Here is a 14,902-nt window from a genome sequence, read left to right on the forward strand (position 1 = left end):
AGTTTTAGGAATCCTAGTCAGTTTCTATAACTGACCCTTAGGCCATTTGCTTTTTCTCTTCCTGCACTTTAAATTCCCACTCTTATATTTTAAATTCACCAATAAAAATGAACCCATGAAACCCTAGGCCCCGCCCTCAACTCTGATAAAAGCAGAACCCTAGGCCTGCTCACTCCCTTTCTGACCTTCTCTCCCACTTTCCGCCCAACCTCACTGTGTGGCACGTTATAATTTCAGGTTCCCTAAGTAATAAGCTTTTTAAAAATTTTTTTCAGTTTCCTGATGGTTACTGATGCAGGAGATCTTGCAAACATATATAAGAAACATAAGGGCTGGTCCAGCCACAACCCTGGTTATTGATAAGGTACACTGAGCACCAAACAGCCCTACTATCTTCCTAATGCCCAATTTTGAGGAACTATGTGCTTTTTCTGCCCTCTCTGGCTGATAAGAGGAAAAAGTCTTTCTCCTTATATTACACTAACAAGTGATTTCTACAAGTACAATTCTGGGCCTGTATCAGATCCTGAAAGTTATATGTGAAATTATCTAATGCATGTGACTTTTCTTTGGTTCTTCCTGGTGAATGAAAAGGCTTTTATTTTTATTTATTTTTTTAAAGATTTTATTTATTTATTCATAGAGACACACAGAGAGAGAGAGAGAGAGAAGCAGAGATACAGGCAGAGGGAGAAGCAGGCTCCACGCAGAGAGCCTGACGTGGGACTCGATCCAGGGTCTCCAGGATCACGCCCTGGACTGCAGGTGGCGCTAAACCGCTGTGCCACCGGGGCTGCCCAAGGCTTTTATTTTTATATAAGGGCTCCTTTCTAGTAGTTTGGGCTACTAAAATGTTATTATCTTAATAACATTTATGGGTTACCAAAATGTTAATATTTATAGTTATAGAACTTACTGAGAACAAAAACAATGCAAGCAGAACAATATTCTGCTAAGAAGCATGACTGATAAGCTGCACCAGCCTGCATCACAAAATAAGAAAACAGACAGAAAACACTGCATCTGTGGGTAGCTGGTGCCAATCACTGTGATTCTGAGTCACGGCTTCCATCTTACTTTCACTTGCTCTCACAGAAACTGCCTGCCATGTTATGAGCTGCCCTAAGCAGGGGCCTACATGGCCAGGAATTGAGGGAGGACTCTGGCAGACAGGCAGTGAGGAACTGAAGCCCTCAGCCCAACCACCCACAAGCAACTGAATTTTGCCCCAAACTACCTGAGTGATTTTGGAGGTCTGTCAAGCCTTGAGATGATCACAACCCTGGCTGACACCTCAACCACAGCCTCATGAGACTGAGCCATGGGACCCAGGTAAGCTGTACCCAGACCCCTGACCAACAGAAGCTGTGAGATAATAAATGTTTGTTTCAAGCTGCTAAGTTTTAAAGTAATTTTTTACATGGCAATAGGTAACTAATACACCAGGGACAAATGAGGTATTGCTACATCCTGGCCTAAATTTGTCCTGCAGTTGCCTTGGGCTAGTTATCTAACCTGCAAGGGCTGCAGGTCCTTATCTTCAAGATGGGAAGAGCCTTCCCCACCTCACAAATTAACAGCAGTATCTGTATGAAGGATCTGCTCATTGACAAAACCAGCTGGCTTGCTAGGAATTCAACACAGAAAATTTTAACAGACTCAAACCAGCTTACCAGTATCTTCAAGGAAGAATTTCAGGGAGATTTCCATATTTCTATTTCCTTATCAAAAACATTTTTAATTAGTAAAAACAAAGGACACATTCAACATCAGGTAAAAATCATGTTTTCCTTTAATTGACTATTTAATTCACACCGCTTCTCTTAGCTGCTACTTTGGTAACAATTAGGTCCCCACCTCTCAAGAACATTGCATCTGAACAGACACAGAACCAGTGTGAACACAGGCCCCAAACCAGGGCTTTTGGAATAACACAAACAGCAAAACCAGCCTTTCTCTTCACTCAGAAAGGGATTATGAGTCAGAGGGTCTAAAGCTCCAATTTCCAAACACAGAAAACATGGGAGCTCAACGTAAAAATTAAAACCAAAATGTATCCGAAATGAAATATAGTACCTCCTCATATACTCAAGGTCAAGATGGTTCTTGAGAAATAAGTATCTGAGCATCTGGCCTCTTGTATTAGGAATGGCCCCAGTCCAGCATTTTTAAAGGAAGATGGTTTTGTTTCTATTTCATTTCCCAAAGGGGTATAAAAATCTACTAAAAGGGATATAATCAATCAGAATAAATCAGCTCACTCACAAGACACTCTCAGATAATGATTTTTGGTTGCTGAGTATAGTCAGCACATTATTTTCAAAGTGGCAAAATTCAGGGTAATCTGAGAATTCAAAAGTGACAGCTACATTTGCTGATAGGTTTATGTGAGACACACATACATTTTTTTCCAGTGTATATGTCAAAGGACCAAGATCCCTGATCATCAAAATAAGTTATTTTGTACATTATATAGTGCACAGAACAACAGAGGGAAAGACACTTTCTCGGAGAATGACCAAAAGGCATTTTGCAAAAGGTTCTTATCACTCTGAAGCAGTAGGACTGGAGCCCAGTGCCTTCTGGCCTTTATTAGCTTGACCCCTCCTCTTCTTTGGTTGTAGTGGCCTCAGTGGCAGCTGTCTCTTCTAAACGTTCTGCTGGCTTCTTCTCCTCTTCCTCCTCTTCGTCCTCCTGGGGATAGAGGTCGGGATATTTCTGCATGCATTCCTGCATGGCCCGGAACTGGTCTACACAGTCTGACCCCTTGACATCCTCTGTGCTATAGTGGAAGCAGGAAAAGGCTGACTTGAACTGTTCCCCACAGGGGCCACTGGCCATTCCCCCAAGGCACGGGCAGTTCCAGTTAATGTCTCCATTTGGCAGGATCAATCCTAGAACAGGAACATGGGCAAGGAAAATGTGAGACAGGCTCTTAAAGATTTCTGAAAAAGCAAAACCAAGTCCAGTCCTCAAAAGCTACTTGGGAGGTACAGAACAGTAGGAACTGCTGCCTGGTACACCCTTCCCTGTGAATCTACAATTCGACTTGGATTGGGTTCAAATGCTTGGTGCAAATGCAGCATCCTTTGGCTTGGCTGGAGAGAAGCCATCATTGGCAACTTTCTCCATCACTATATATTCTCAGTAGCCTCCCGGTGCGATGGCTGTGGCTGTGCTCCAGAGCTAAACACTGGAAACCACTTAATCCAAAGAAGAAGCCATCATTGGGTTGGTTAACAAGAAGCCTTTTCAAAGCCCCAACACTTTGAGCTAGGTATTGATCTTCTTTTGTTCTCTGCTCCGCTCCCGTTCAAATGATCAGGACCAGACCACCCCGTCAAGCCCCTCTGGCTCTACAACCATCCTCAGAAGCTCAGCTCAGTGTGAGGACTGGCAAAGAGGAGTCTAAGCCTTCTGCACCAACAGGAAGATGTCCAAGACATGTTGTGTAAGGACAAAGCTAGTGGCATACCAGATGATGTGGTTCTAGTCTCATAACAGTGAAAATCTAGAGGGATGTTAACCATATGAACCAAACTGCTAAACAGCACATGTGTATCAGGGTGGGGTGCACCTACAGACTATCAGTTGCAATATTCTATAGGCCCCCCTACGTTTGAATTCTACCCTTTCTTGTCTTTGAACCTTATTCACATCTAAATAGTATTTCCTGGGGGCACCCCAGGTGGCTCAGCGGTTTAGCGCCTGCCTTCAGCCCAGGGCGTAATCCTGGAGACCTGGGATGGAGTCCCACGTCGGGCTCCCTGCATGGAGCCTGCTTCTCCCCCTGCCTATGTCTCTCTCTCTCTCTCTCTGTGTCTCTCATGCATAAATAACTAAAATCTTAAAAAAAAAAAAAAAAAATATTTCCTGGTTTTCCAAAATGCTTTCAAGATGATGGCTTCATTTCCTTTTGTAATAGACAGGGAAATAGGATTCATATAGAAGTTTCTTACCTGCTTTTACAGGACCGAGGGTACTCTGTTAAGACTCTAAAATGCCCAGTGAAATTACACAGGTTTTCACTTCAACCAAGTACTAAGGCATGGCACTCTGAGTTAGTGTCCAAAGTCCTTGGCCTAAGCTGAACCCTGCCTCTTCATTCTAGCTCAGAAAACTTCAATGATCAACAGATCTGTGGCTGCAGTTCCTTACTGATAAAATGGGCTAACAGTGGGCATCTCAGTGGGTAGCACATCCCCAGCAGGCAATTCACCACTAGACCATCAGCAGCTGCAGGGCACGTACTCAAGTACCAAACTACTTGTGGTAAAACACGTAGTCTTTTTGACAACCTTCTTCAATATGTACTACAAATCGCAGTTTGCACATGAAATTTTTATCGTGTGATGGAGTCTAGTCAGGACTACAGCCAGGGCCCAAAGGATTCCCAGAGCCCAAGCTATCTCCCCCACATCTTACCACCTCTCCCTACGCAGGCCAGCATGGTACAGGTACATCTGTACACCTCAGAGATATTATGGGTTAGGTCACAGACACCACAATAAAGCCAGTATCACATAAAGCATATCAAATTACTTTCTTGGTTTCCTGGTGCATAGGAAAGCTATGTTTGTACCACAGTGTAGTGTATTCGGTGCATAATAGCATTATGTCTAAAAAACACTGTACATACATTAAATGAAAATGCTTTATTGCTAAAGAATGCTAACCATAATCTGAGCTTTCAATGAATTGTAAATTTTTGCTCGTGGAGAGTCTTGCCTGGATGTTGATGGCTGCTGACTGATCAGGGTGGTAGTTGCGGCAATTTCTTAAAATAAGACGACAATGAAATTTGCTGCATCGACAAACTCTTCCTTTCATGTAGCATGTGACGCTGTTTGATAGCATTTTACCCCCCAGCAGAACTTCTTTTAAACTGAAATCAATCTGCTTTATCAACTATTCTAAGTCTTTAGTTGTCATTTCAACCATCTACATAGCATCTCCACCAGATGTGGACACCTAAAGAAACCACCTTCTTTGTTAATCAGAAGCAACTTTTCACCTGATAAAGTTTCTTTTTTTTTTAATTGAAATATAATGAACATACAGTGCTATATTTCTTTTCAGGTGTACAATATATATAATTCTATACCCTTCTCAATGTCATCAGGGTAAGTATACTCTTAATCCTTTTCACCTGTTTCACTCCATCCCCAGAAGTCATCAGTTAAAGCATGATCATGAGATCGAAGCAGTTCAGTCATGTCTTCAGGATCTACTTTTTTTTTTTAAGATTTTATTTGAGAGAGAGAGTGTGAGAGAGAGCATGAGCAGGGGGGAGGGGGGAGGGAGAAGCAGATTCCCTGCTGAGCAGGGAGCCTGATGTAGGACTCGATCCTGGGACTCTAGGACCATGACCTGAGCTGAAGGCATGGACTGAGCTCCCAGGCTCCACTTCTAATCTCCAGTTCTCTTGCTATTTCCTCCACATCTGCAGTTACTTCTTCCCCTGAAGTGCTGAACCTCTTTAAGTCCTCCATGAGGCTTGGAATCTGCTTCTTCCAAGTTCCTGTTCATGTTGATATTTTGACCTCTTCCCATGCATGAATCACCAATGTTCTTAATGGCATCTAGAATGGTGAATCCTTTCCAAAAAGATTTTCAATTGATTTCACCCAGATCCATCAGAGGAATCACTATCTATGGCCCCTATAGCCTTATGAAATGTATTTCTTAAAACAGTAAGACTTGAAATCAAAGTGACTCTTTGACCCCTGGGCTGCAGAATGGATGTTGTGGTAGCAGGCATGAAAACAACATTCATCTTGTACATCTCCACCAATGTTCTTAGGTGACCAGGTGCATTGTCAGTGAGAAGTAATATTTTAAAAGGAATCTTTTTTTTCTTTTTTTTCTGAGCAGTAAGTCTTAATACTGGGCTTAAAATATTCAGCAAACCATGTTGTAATAGAAGTGCTGTCTTCCAGGGTTTGTTGTTCCATTTATAGAGCACAGGCAGAGGAGATTTAGCATAATTCTTAAGGGCCCTGGGATTTTTGGAATAGCGAGCACTGGCTTCAACTTCAAGTCTGCATTAGCCGCTAATAAGAGTGCCCATCCTTTGAAGCTTTGTTTTTTTTTTCCTTTGAAGCTTTGAAGCCAGGCACTGACTTCTCTTCTGTAGCTATGAAAGCCCCAGATGGCATCTTCTTCCAACAGAAGGCTGTTTCATCTACGTCGAAAATCTGTTTAGTGAAGCCACCTTCATTAATGATCTCAGCTAGATCTTCTGGATGACTTGCTGTAGCTTCTGTATCAGCACCTGCTGCTTCACTTTGCACTTTCATGTTACAGAGACGGTTTCTTCCTTAACCCTCAGCAACCACCTCTGCTAGCTTCACATTTCTCTTCTGCAGCTTGCTCACCTGTCTCAGTCTTCACGCAATTAAAGAGTTAGGGCCTTGCCTCCATTAGGCTCTGGCTTAACGGAATGTTGTGGCTGGTGTGATCCTCCCTCCAGACCACTAAAACCTTCTTCCTATCAGCAATGAGGCTGTTTCACTTTCTTATCATGTGCTCACTGGAGTAGCACTTTTAATTTCTTTCACAAACTTTTCCTTTGCATTCAAGACTTGACTAACTGGTATAAGAGGCCGAACTTTCGGTCTATCCTGGCTCCTGACATGCCTTCCTCACTAAGCTCAATCACTTCTAACTTTTGATGTGATGTGACAAGCTGCACAACCTCCCCTCTCAAACACTTAGAGGCCACTATCAGTTATTAAGTGGCCTAATAATACTGCCATGTCAGGGAATGGGGAGACCCGAGAAGAGAGAGAGACAAGGAAGAGCCAGTCGGTAGAAAAGTCAGAACATATATTGATTAAACCATAACATTAATTGATTAAATTCCCCATCTTACACGGTTTGTGGTACCCAGAACTGCAATAGATCATCAATCAGTTAGTCCATGGCTGGGAAGGACACCTGAGAGCCCAACATTGGCCAGGACAAAATGGGAAAGGAATTTTGGGCATTCTCCCCAGGAAGGGTCTGTGGGTCCCCAGGAGGCCTGTGTCACTTACCATGCTCTTCATACGGATCGTTGGGATCATCAGCCACCAGCTCTGCATTGCTCGGAGTTTCATGGTCCTCTTTGGTCACAAATATGATTCGATCCTTCCCTAGTATTTGGAGAATAGAGGGAAGAAACATCTCACTCAAGAGCAGCCAAGCTGCCCCAAACCCAAAAAAAAAGCCACACAAACCAAGTTTTAAGACTGTCCTATGCAAAACCCCAAAGCGAGGGGACCATCAAACTGCCCTCCCTGAGCTGCATCACTGAGTCTGTGTGATGGTCTAGCAGCCACTTCTACTCTGTGCCTGCAACCAAAACAGTAAATCCACCAAGGTCATGGTGAGGAAGAAGATGCCATATGCACCCTCCAGGTAGGAGATGAAATGCCTGATCTAATGAAACGCAGCTGCTTGTAGTCCACAGATTTGATTACTCTGGTGCAACAACTTTTTCCCTCTTCCCATCAAGAAAGGGGCAGTCCCATCTCAGAACGCCCATGGCATTCCAACTGTCCCCATTATGTCCCATCAACCCATGAAGGCCGCATCAACCTATCGTGTCTCCTATCCTCCCCAGGCCCAGCAGGGAGCTGCAAGCTTGCCAGCCTTCAGACAACTCTAATGGAATGAAGATGACTTGTGAGGGCCTTCGGAGTACCTGCCACTGGGCACCCCACCCCGCTCCACTAGGGCTCAAATGAATGTGGGTGGGGAAAGGGTGGAAGGTTTAGGAAAAATGCATGCAGGGAAAGACTTGTCTCTAGCCCCCCATGGGCTTACCCACACCATTCGAATGCACACAAAGTCTGAAGAGAGAGAGCTTTGACAAGAGGAGACGGCAGTGATGTGGGTGCCCGGCCAGCATCCCCTCGCAGCCCACTTGGCTGATGTAGTCACTGAAGTGTGTCCAAGAAGGTGCCGGGTGGGAGATTATAACCGGCCTCTGAAAGGCCCAGGACACAGGTAGCCCCACAATTAAGCACCCACAAGACTCCCTCTGGCCTCTTGGCCCCTAATCATGGCCAAAAAGAAGGGGTCACTATGGTGGAGAATGCTGTGGCCATTCCCCATGTCCCATGAGGCCTGGGGCTGTTTCCCAACTCGTGGAATGACTGGGGGAGGAGAGATCATTTCATGAAGTGCTGATGTTATCCACTTCTATGACAATCTGCAGTCTGTTATTTTTTAGAACAATCACCAAACCTAAACATAACAGGCTGAGCGGCAGGGTCAGCAGGAGGCCCTGCAAGGAGTAGCATCGCGAAGCCAGCGCTTCATGTGAACCCTGTGAACCGATCAGGCCAGAGCCCCTGGCCCTATGTGCCTGGCTGCTCGGGGGTCCTGAGCCTCCTGAGTGGTGGGAGCCAACTGCATGCTGTGTGAGGAGCGTCTCCTCATGGGAGGCTATGTGGGCACAGGAACGGGAATCAGTGTTGACTGAACTGGGATGGGTGTGATCCATGGCTTTTTATACATCAGAAAACCAGCCCGGAGTGGTTACTCAAAATCAACCAGCCGGCAATGGCAAGGCAATGGCAAGGCAGCCGCTCTCTCCCCTGCACCTTACAGCTGTCCACATTACTTTACCTTCCTAGAGCCAGTGGCCATCAGCTAACTACACAGCAGGAATCTGTCTGATATTCCTGTTGTGGTTGGAGCACTTTGTCTTCAGCACCCTACACACTCTGCATGTCATCAGTTTCCCCTGTGTCCCTGGAAGGCAGACTGGGGCCAGCATGTCCGCTAGCTCCTGCCATCCCATCACTAGCCTGAGAGGAGCCAGGAGGAGCCCCATTTTATAGGGGTGAGCCTAAGGCCCTAGGAAGTAATGTGCCTGAGCTCACACCAGTCTGGAATTTGAACCCAGCTCTGTGTGTCTCCAAAGGCCATGCTGTGGGGATCCTTTACCTAGGCCCACCATGTCCCCTACCTCAAGACACACAAGCATAAAAACAACAGGTGACACAGGGTCCTGAACATGATTCAGACACTGTCCTGAAAGCTTTGTGTGTTTAGGGCAGGAATAAATGTTTTGTACAGTAAAGCCCCAAGAAGCTTAGAATCAAGAGAATGTTTGCCGAGTGAATAAATGGGAGCTTTCTTCTAGGCTACTGGGTGCTCACCTGGGGAAAGGCAAGGACAAATTCAGTGACCCTATGACTACCCATTCTCATCCAGGAGATGTGGGACAACGGGACCTCATCTGGAATGGGATGGGAGACACCTGGCATTTAAGACTCCTCCAGGTCTCATCCAAACTGGCTGTTGGACAAGGCCTTTGTCAGTGGCCCAGAGTGATAGCTACAATGGGGGCAGATGCTGGGCCTGCAGAAGCATGGCTCTCAGAGCTGCTGGCATTTTCTCTCAGTATTGCAGCTGTTTTCCCTTCACATTTAGAAAAGTTCAGTCACATGTTTGTTAAGAGAGACCAAGGAAAAAGATGTGGGTCCACTCCACCGCACTGGGCTGGAATATTTAGGCAACAGGCGTGGGGAAAATACTGGAGCTAAAGCCAGAGCCACACTTCCAGAGACAACTGTTCAGGGGACAGAGGGAAGGCACCCTTCTATGCCTCCACAGGGTCTCCCTCACAGGGTAACAGACAGTTGAGGATGGCCAACCCTTGGCACGCTTGGGGACTGGGCCTCCAGCCCACCCGTGGTGCTGCCGTCCCATGAGCAGCTCCTGCCTGCGTGTCACATGGGAGCTCTCCCTCCATGCGCTCAGCTGTAGTCCTGTCCCTGACTGTGAACTCCTAGGATGGGTGCCTCAACTCCTCTACCCAGCCAAGGCCACACAACTGGGGAGTGCACAAGAGGAAGCAAGGGCCTGTCCACCTGCTGCTCACGTGAGAGCACCATAGGGCCCCCGTGGGTCTTTGACTGACGTTTGGTGGCCTCGTCGGCATTGTCATCACACAAGCAAAATGAGCTTCATCTGGAAATCCTTCAGATTGTAAGAGCCTCGAGAGCAAAGTACTGGGTCTTGCTGCTCCTCACCTCCTCCACCAGTCTTTTTACTTAGTGGATGTTTATTTAAACATTTTAAATAAAGTTGCACTTTATGGATACCTTTAGTTGATTATGGTGGCTTCACCTAAGTCTTACAGGCTTCACGGACAGAGATGAAGTGTGGGGAGAATGGGCCTGCTGAGCTCTGTCTGGCAGAAAAAGCAAGGATTCTGGGGATCCCTTGATGGCTCAGTGGTTTAGCGCCTGCCTTCGGCCCAGGGCGCGGTCCTGGAGTCCTGGGATCGAGTCCCACATCGGGCTCCCTGCATGGAGCCTGCTTCTCTCTCTGCCTATGTCTCTGCCTCTCTTTCTCTCTGTGTCTCTCATGAATAAATAAATAAAATCTTAAAAAAAAAAAAAAAAAGAAAAGAAAAGAAAAAGAAAGAAAAAGTAAGGATTCTGAGCCTCACTGACCAGCACTTTTCCTACCCTGGATGGATGTCTTGGTCTGTTCGGGCTGCTATACCAAAATACCACCACTGAGGTAGTTTATAAACAGAAAGTTATTGCTCACAGCTTTGGAGGCTGCAAGTCTAAAATCAAGGCCCCAGCCTGGTCACCTTCTGACAAGGGCCCCTTCCTGGGTCACAGCAGCTGCCTTCTTGTTGTGTCCTCACAGGGTGGAAGGGGCTAGAGGTCTCTCCAGAGCCTCTTTTATGAGGGTATTCATCCCATATATGAAAGCTCCATCCTCAGTCCCTAAGCACCTCTCAAAGGCCCCACCTACTAATACTACCACCTTTGGAGGTCTGAATTTCAACCTATGAAATTGGGGGGACACATTCATACCCTAAAACTGGGGGAAAGAAGGTCCCCCAGGTGATCTATGGTTTCTGGGCAGGGATTTATCTTTGCATCCCTAATCCTGGTATCCAGATGGTGCTGTTTGTTACATGGACAAATAATAAGGGCTAGAAACCATCTGTAGAAAGAACAGAAGCACAGCTCTGAGCCTGAGACAGAAGTCCAGTTTTGGGAGGTCTGGCTCAGTGGCATCAATACCACAGAGCTTTAGGCCTGGGGTTCAAATATGGACTTAAGCACATAACAGGCTGTGATCTCAAGCACCTTCTTGTGGCCTCAGGAAACAGGTCCCCCAGCAGCTCAGCCTCTTCCTCCCATGGTCAGGGCAAGAACCACAAGACTTTGCTTAAACAAAAGAGGTGAAGTGAGTTTCTGCTCTCACCTGAAATTCCACTCAAAAGACAGTAATTTTTTAAATGGCATTAAATGACAAGGATAGAATGGCCACAAAAAGAGATAATCACAGACTAGAAAGGTCAGTAAAGTTTGAGAAGTGGGCAAGCTGAGAGCAGAGTGCTCTCTGATCTAACAAAGCTGAGCCCAAAGTCACATGGAGGGGAAGTCGGCTAGAAGAAAATCCATTGTCACCCCCGGACCCTGGTAAGAGTCAGGAATCAGGGGCCGAAGCGCCCACTCTGAAAGCAGGACTTAAGGGTGAGGCTGAAAATAGGAAGACTGATTGAACAGCTAGATACCAAGACACCTCCAATTCAGTAGTTTTTCCCATCCTTGACTCCTTTCTCTCAACCTCCATCTTCCAATCTGGTTGGCACTCTACCTTCAAATACAGGCAGAAAAATCTGCATCCCTCACCTCTAAGAGGCCATCTCCCACCACTTACTCCCTCCATTCCCACGCCCCCTTGCTTTTACTAGACACATAGGTGCACACCTACTCTAGGCCTGGGCCTAGGCTGTCCTCACTTCTGGAAGCACTCTCCAGATATCTTCACAACCACTCTCTCCCTGCCTTCATACCTCCTGCTCACATGCCGCCTTCTCTGACTGCTCCCCATCTCCCTTGGCCTGTTTTTTTCCTCCAGTGCTTTTCCTCACCTGATGTTTTACCATATATTTGCTTACCCCTGTCACCCCTATGGAAGTATCAGCTCTTCCTGGGCATGGATTTGTCTCTTCCATTCACTGAAGTATCCCCAGAGCTTAGAACAGTGCCCAGAACATGGTGGGTAATCAAAATGTGTTGAACAAATAAATGTAGAACGGAGAAACCAAACTGAAGACCTCAGCAAAGAACAGGAAGACAGAATCATTACTACCATTCAGTAGATTACAGCAAAACAACCTTGGATGGGTGGTCTCATTGCTCCCAGAAAGGGGAACGGAATACACGGAATCTTTACATGTCAAAATCTTCAGCAGATCCAACCCGGAAAGAGTGCCCATCTCTTCCCCAATGCTAAGAAGCAGATCATGTCATCTGTGCTCACCAGCACCTGCTCAGAGGCTGGCACATCACCGGGGCTCAATAAATGTTTGCTGAGGAACTGGAGAAAGCAGACAGCAATAGAGAAGAGGAAACAAAAAGAAGGACTGGTGTAGCACTGATACTGAAAAGTGTGGGTGGTCTCAGGCCAGGGAGAAAGGAAGAGTCCACACTATGGAACACCTTGGAAGCCAAAGCTTTTAACCCGAAAGCTGGAGGGTGGGGGGTGGGGACCCTTGAAGTAAATTTGCACAGGCAAGTGACTGATTCAGAACTCAGAATGAAGAGCCAGCCGTGGGAATAGCTGAAGGACAGAGGTATCAGGCAAAGTACAACCAAGATGCAAGTGTGGCTCAGCAATGATGGGGTAGTTAGAAATCAGGCTGGAGAGGCACCTGGGTGGTTCAGGTGGTTAAGGTTCTGCCTTGGCTCAGGTCATGATCTCGGGGTCCTGGGATGGAGCCCATGCATTGGGCTTCCTGCTTAGTGGGGAATCTGCCGCTCCCTCTCCATCTGCCGTTCCCCCTGCTTGTGCTCTCTCCCCCTCTCAAATAAATAAATAAAATCTTAAAAGAAATCAATCAATCAACCAACCAGTCAGGCTGGAGCCATATAAGGTAGGGGCTTTCAATTCTCATCCCCAAATTAGAGACAGATCTTTGACCCAGAAAAAGATAAAGATCCATGCTTTGGTGGCAGATGGAAACTACCTTTCCTTCCCAAAAAAACCTGACTCCTAGATATCCTTACAGGCAAGGAGAGGTCTTACTCATCTGCATAGCCTCATTATATCTAAAAAGCTCAAAATTATTTGCTAAATGAAGTAAATCAGAAACCCAGAGGAAAAAAAAAAAGAAAGAAAGAAAAAAGAAAAGAAACCCAGAGAAAGAAAATTTTAAAAAAAGAGGTCTACTAACAAAGTGGTGAGGGCAGAGAACTTTTGTTCATGGCACCACTATTTATCACTAAAAATAGTACTCAGGAGAGACATCAGTGAGTATTAGAAAAATATAGTATTATGGCTTTATGACCCCAGAAAGGAGTGGGTCCAAAAGCAGAATGAGGTACTGGGGAAAAAGCTTGACATTTTAGACTGAGCTGTTCTAACAGGATGTATGAAAGACCTTGGGTAGGTCATCTCCTCTGGTCTTCAGATCCCTGAAACAAACTAAGGGAACCAGACTGACTATTCACCAAAGAATTTCTGGGTGAGTTCCAACTCTCTGTGTAGCTTTACTTTCTCATGTGTCCACCATTCCTATCAACAGGCACAGCCAAGATGCCCGTGAGTGATCTGCTAAATGAATGAAGACCAACTTCTCATCTTACAAGACTGGAAACTGGGGCCTGGTTAGATGGCAGCTCAGGGACAGAAAGCTAGTTAGTGGCAGTGTGTGGGGAGGCCCTGGGACTCCTGGGTTCTTCAGCAGAGGTAGGAACAGATGAAGGAAACCGGAGAGAGGTGGGAGGAGATGGGCACTTTGCTGGAGAAGTGGAGGTGGTGGTGGAGGTGATAGAGGTGGTGGGAATGTTTGCTGGAGGTGGAGGTGGAGGTGGTAGAGGTGGAGGTGGTGGTGGAGATGGTGGAGGTGGTGGAGGTGGTGGTGGAGGAGGAGGTGGAGGAGGTGGTGGAGGTGGTAGTGGAGGAGGTGGAGGAGGAGGAGGAGGAGGTGGAGGTGGAGGTGGTGGAGGTGGAGGTGGTGGAGGTGGAGGTGGTGCTGTTCCAGCTGAGAGCTCCTGGAATCCAAGGGGCACCAGACTGGGCGGTGATCAGACTGCGGCAGCTCGAACCCCAGCTCCAGGGCCGACGGGGTCCGGTGCCTCAGGCGTAGTAGGCGCTCGGTAGATGCACCCGTGGGTGGCACGTTGAGCACTCCTGTACAGCGCGTGCGGAGGAAAACGCGCGACGTGTGGTCAAAAGCGGTAGTAAAAACAATAAATCCCCAATTACAAGCCAGAGAAAGCGGGCTGAGCACTTCCCGTGCCCCCCCCAGTTTACAAGGCTCCCACGTGCCGATCCTACGGAGGTCCGGGTTCGAGGCTCAGAGTGACCTTGGACCAGCCTCATTCCTCCCGGTCTCCGTCCTCTCATTTGCAAGGCGGAGGTGGCGGCCCCACCGCCAGGCCCTCCCAAGGGTCCCGAAGAGGGGGCCCCGGGCCGCGCCTGCAGCCGCCCGCGCCCGCAATGGGGTCGCGGGACGCCGGGGCCTGCACGGCCGCGGGGGGGCAGCCCCGCATGTCCCCTGCAGGCCCTCGTAGGCCGGTCTCCATGGCAGCCCGACCTCCCTACCTTCCTGCCGGCAGTAGGCCATGGCTGCAGCCCCGGGGCTCAGACCTGGCGGCGGTAGCGGTGGTGGCGGCACAGGCGGCAGCGGGCTCACGCGGTGACCTCTTCTTAGGCAGGGCGGGCGGCGCCGAGGCCCACGCGGACCCGCCCCCTCCAGGCCTGCCCGCCGCGCGCCTGCCTCCGCGCCCTCCCAGCCCCAGCCCGGCCCCTCTCAGCCGGGAACTACATTCCCCAGGGATCCGCGCGCGGCTCGGGGCGCTGAGGCAGTAGGAACTACATATCCCTTCATGACTTGCGGTGCGCAGGCGCATCAGTGAGGTCCGCGGCG

General features: G+C 47.7%; 1 protein-coding gene across 1 annotated transcript; it reads right to left on the reverse strand.

Moving 5' to 3' along the window:
• Positions 1-1,769: 1,769 nt before the first annotated feature.
• CHCHD4 (coiled-coil-helix-coiled-coil-helix domain containing 4) lies at positions 1,770-14,798 on the reverse strand. The gene is made up of 3 exons (XM_072784994.1): positions 14,578-14,798; positions 7,038-7,136; positions 1,770-2,894 (listed from the first exon to the last, which is right to left on the reverse strand). Exons 1-3 carry the CDS (start codon positions 14,597-14,599, stop codon positions 2,593-2,595), a joined length of 423 nt encoding a protein of 140 aa, XP_072641095.1. The 5' UTR covers positions 14,600-14,798; the 3' UTR covers positions 1,770-2,592.
• Positions 14,799-14,902: the final 104 nt, after the last annotated feature.

The sequence above is a fragment of the Canis lupus genome, chromosome 19 (assembly GCF_048164855.1).
Source record: "Canis lupus baileyi chromosome 19, mCanLup2.hap1, whole genome shotgun sequence".
Classification (NCBI taxonomy): Eukaryota; Metazoa; Chordata; class Mammalia; order Carnivora; family Canidae; genus Canis; species Canis lupus.

Bases quoted from the DNA above. Each gene is read 5' to 3' on its own strand.
- CHCHD4 (XM_072784994.1), bottom strand. From the start codon at position 14,599: ATGGCCTACTGCCGGCAGGAAG. The intron at 7,137-14,577 runs GTAGGGAGGTCG...TCCAAATACTAG, and splicing joins GGCCTACTGCCGGCAGGAAG to GGAAGGATCGAATCATATTT. The intron at 2,895-7,037 runs GTAAGTGACACA...TTCCTGTTCTAG, and splicing joins CGATCCGTATGAAGAGCATG to GATTGATCCTGCCAAATGGA.